At 36.9% G+C, this 3,135-nt stretch overlaps 1 protein-coding gene across 1 annotated transcript; it reads right to left on the bottom strand.

The window, feature by feature from the left end:
* Positions 1–884: 884 nt before the first annotated feature.
* LOC101412332 (olfactory receptor 7A10-like) lies at positions 885–1,823 on the bottom strand. Its single transcript, XM_004476471.2, has one exon. It carries the CDS (start codon positions 1,821–1,823, stop codon positions 885–887), a length of 939 nt encoding a protein of 312 aa, XP_004476528.2.
* Between the last annotated feature and the right edge of the window lie 1,312 nt (positions 1,824–3,135).

Genomic DNA, 3,135 nt, shown 5'->3' with positions numbered 1-3,135 from the left:
CCAGTGCTTTCCAGTGGACACAGAGCTGACAATAGATGTTTGAGTAGCTCAGCAGACATCAGAATAATATCACATCATAGACTCCCACATAATAATAAAAGTGTAACTATAAAATATTTATTTTGAGTTAGTTTGATATGCAGCAAAATCCAGTTGATACAAGTGTCAATTGAACAGAACTATAGGAATTTAGAATGGGCTCCTTCTTATTTTGAACATTTCTTCAGATTTTAAGACAGCATCCATGAATACATTGTTTTTAAATTTATTTCAGATAACTATAAAATGGGACCACAGCTGAGATTCTATTCCAGATCATCCAGAAATATTGGAAGGATATGACTGTTTGTGCAGAAACAATTTACTATGCTGAATCTCAACAGTTCATTCCCTGAGGAATTATTTTGCAGGATTTCAAGCTACTGTGAAAGTCTTTCTTAGTTCATGAGGATTGACTACAGTTTTGAGCACAAAGGTGATAATGTAATGGATTATAGAATATATACAGAGATCGTTCACCCATGCAAACTTCAATGTTAATGGTGAAATTTAGAGGAAGGAGATACTTTATTTTTCTAAATGGACAGATTATTTATTAACCAATAAAATCATGCACAACATGCACCTGGGTCCTGCACCCACACACATAGACTTTTTATACATGTAATTAAAGATTTATTACATCAACAAGATGACATAAACAGCATAAAATATTCTTTTCTATGGAATGTAAGCTTTTTTAAACTTTTATGGTCTCATATTTAAGTTCATGACAGATTCTACTGTAGGTTCCATTTCCATGAACATATGAAATACTTCCAATTTATGCCCAGACAGAAGTTTTGAGCCCAGCAATTCTATCACCTCTGCAGTCCCAGGAGAAATTATTTCTTCATGGCTTCATACTCAAAAAATCTCCTCAGGGCCATCTTTATATCTTTATTTCTCAAACTGTAGATGAAGGGGTTCAACATGGGTGTGACCACAGTGTACAAAACTGAGGCTGGTGCACTTGACCTTGCATTATGCAAAATAGTAGAAGTAAGGTATACACCTAGACTTGTACAATAAAATAAGGAGACTGCTGAGAGGTGAGATGCACAGGTGGAAAATGCTTTAGATTTTCCCTGAGTTGATGAGATTGCACATACGGTGGAAACAATCTTAGAGTAAGAGAAAATGACGCCAGCAAGGGGACCCCCACACAGCAGCACAATTGCAAAATACATCAGGATGTCATTCAAAAAGGTTTCAGAACAGGCAAGGTGGATGATCTGATTAAGTTCACAGAAAAAGTTGGGAAGTTCAAAGGGTGAACAAAAGGACAGCCGCAAAATCATTAAACTTTGTAACAGGGATTGTAAAATACTCATGATCCAGCACATCAAAACCAGTAGTATACAGAGCCGGGGGTTCATGATGACTGTGTAATGCAGGGGGTAACAAATGGCCACAAAGCGGTCATAGGCCATCACAGCCAGGAGGAAGTCATCCATCCCTACAAAGAGTAAGAAAAAGTATATCTGTGTGAGGCAGCCTGCATAGGAAATGGTTTTGCTTTGTATCTGAATGTTCAACAGCATTTTTGGGACAGTGATGGAGATGAAATATATGTCACAGAAGGAAAGATTAGATAGGAAAAAGTACATGGGTGTGTGGAGGTGGGAGTCAGTGATGGTGGCCAGGACAATGAGCAGATTCCCAATGACAGTGACCAGGTACATGGACAGGAACAACATGAAGACAAAAGTTTGCAATTCTGGTTCATCTGAAAATCCCAGAAGAAGAAATTCTGAAATCTGAGTATTATTTCCTTGTTCCATGTTGGGGCTGTGCTATCAGAGAAGAGAAAAATGCCATGACTAATTTTCATAGAACGAGACTTTACCAACCTATGAAATATGGAATGAATCATACATTGGAGACAAGAAATACATTTCTAAATTTATATTATGCATCTTGTCCCCTTAAGAGTGTTTCTGGTATTGACTCTGAATAGGAATTCCTGTCCCCCAACATTTTTGTCCTCAAAAATTATGTATTCTACAGAGCCTGTGAGAAATATACTCCTTCATTTGAAGAATATATATTAATTTCTGACTTTGTGCCAGGCATTTTCTAAGCAATGGTTATACATCTATAATCGGAGGCTGAAAAAGAATATAAGAAAAAAAGAAACAATGATACAACATACCAGAAAGGGACTAGAGTGAAACAAAAGGAAATCAAATTAAGAAGAGAGTGATTGAGAGGTTTTTAATGGCTATGCAGGTAATAGAAGAAGAAAAGGGCATTTGCACAGGTGCATCAAATTGATAAGGCAGGACCTACAAGGATATCTGGAAAGTATGTTCCCAGCAGGGACACAGCAAGTATGAAAGTCCTGAGGAAGGGTCTTATTTCACTTATTCAAGACCTGCAAAGAGGCATGTGTGGAAGACAAAAAAAGCAAGAAGGAGAGTGCTGGGGAATCTCTTGTGTGTATATTGAACATCATGCATGTTACTAATTAGGCTTAAAGGGCATCCTGTGAATTAAATGGATCCTTTCTTTAAATCGATCCTTATGTTTGTTTTATGGACTCTGTACTTTAGGAAAAATATTTTGGAGTATTGGAGCCCAGGTCACCCTAATCTGAGGATGACTATACCCACCAAATTCACATGTATACAGAAACACACAACCATCACACACACAACAGCATAGAGTCATATATGCACACACACAACACACCATAGATTCTTGTAGGCATGTTAACAATCTGCTACACAATTAAATTAAATTTGCCAAAGTGTTTAGAAAAAGTACCCTGAAATTTCAATTAGCCAATCTCTAATTATCATGTGAACTTTGGGATATATTCTGAGGTTAGGTTTCATACATGAGCCAAAACTATTTTATAATACTAAATAGAAGAGAATAAGTGGAAATATTATAAAGTATCAGAGTACCACACAGTCAGGGTGCACAGGAAAGAGTTTCATCAATCTCTTTGTGCATGTGTGTATACATGGGTGCCTGCCCAAATTGCTGACCATAGCATAAAATATGGCTTTACTCTGAAAAGGTCAATATTTTGGAAAACACCGGATTGATAGCAAGAATACATGAAAAATAGACTCCCTGCATTATAGG

Source organism: Dasypus novemcinctus, chromosome 30, assembly GCF_030445035.2.
Source record: "Dasypus novemcinctus isolate mDasNov1 chromosome 30, mDasNov1.1.hap2, whole genome shotgun sequence".
Lineage (NCBI taxonomy): Eukaryota > Metazoa > Chordata > Mammalia > Cingulata > Dasypodidae > Dasypus > Dasypus novemcinctus.
Note: the sequence above shows the minus strand (reverse complement) of the source record. Positions and strands in the feature narration are given on the sequence as shown.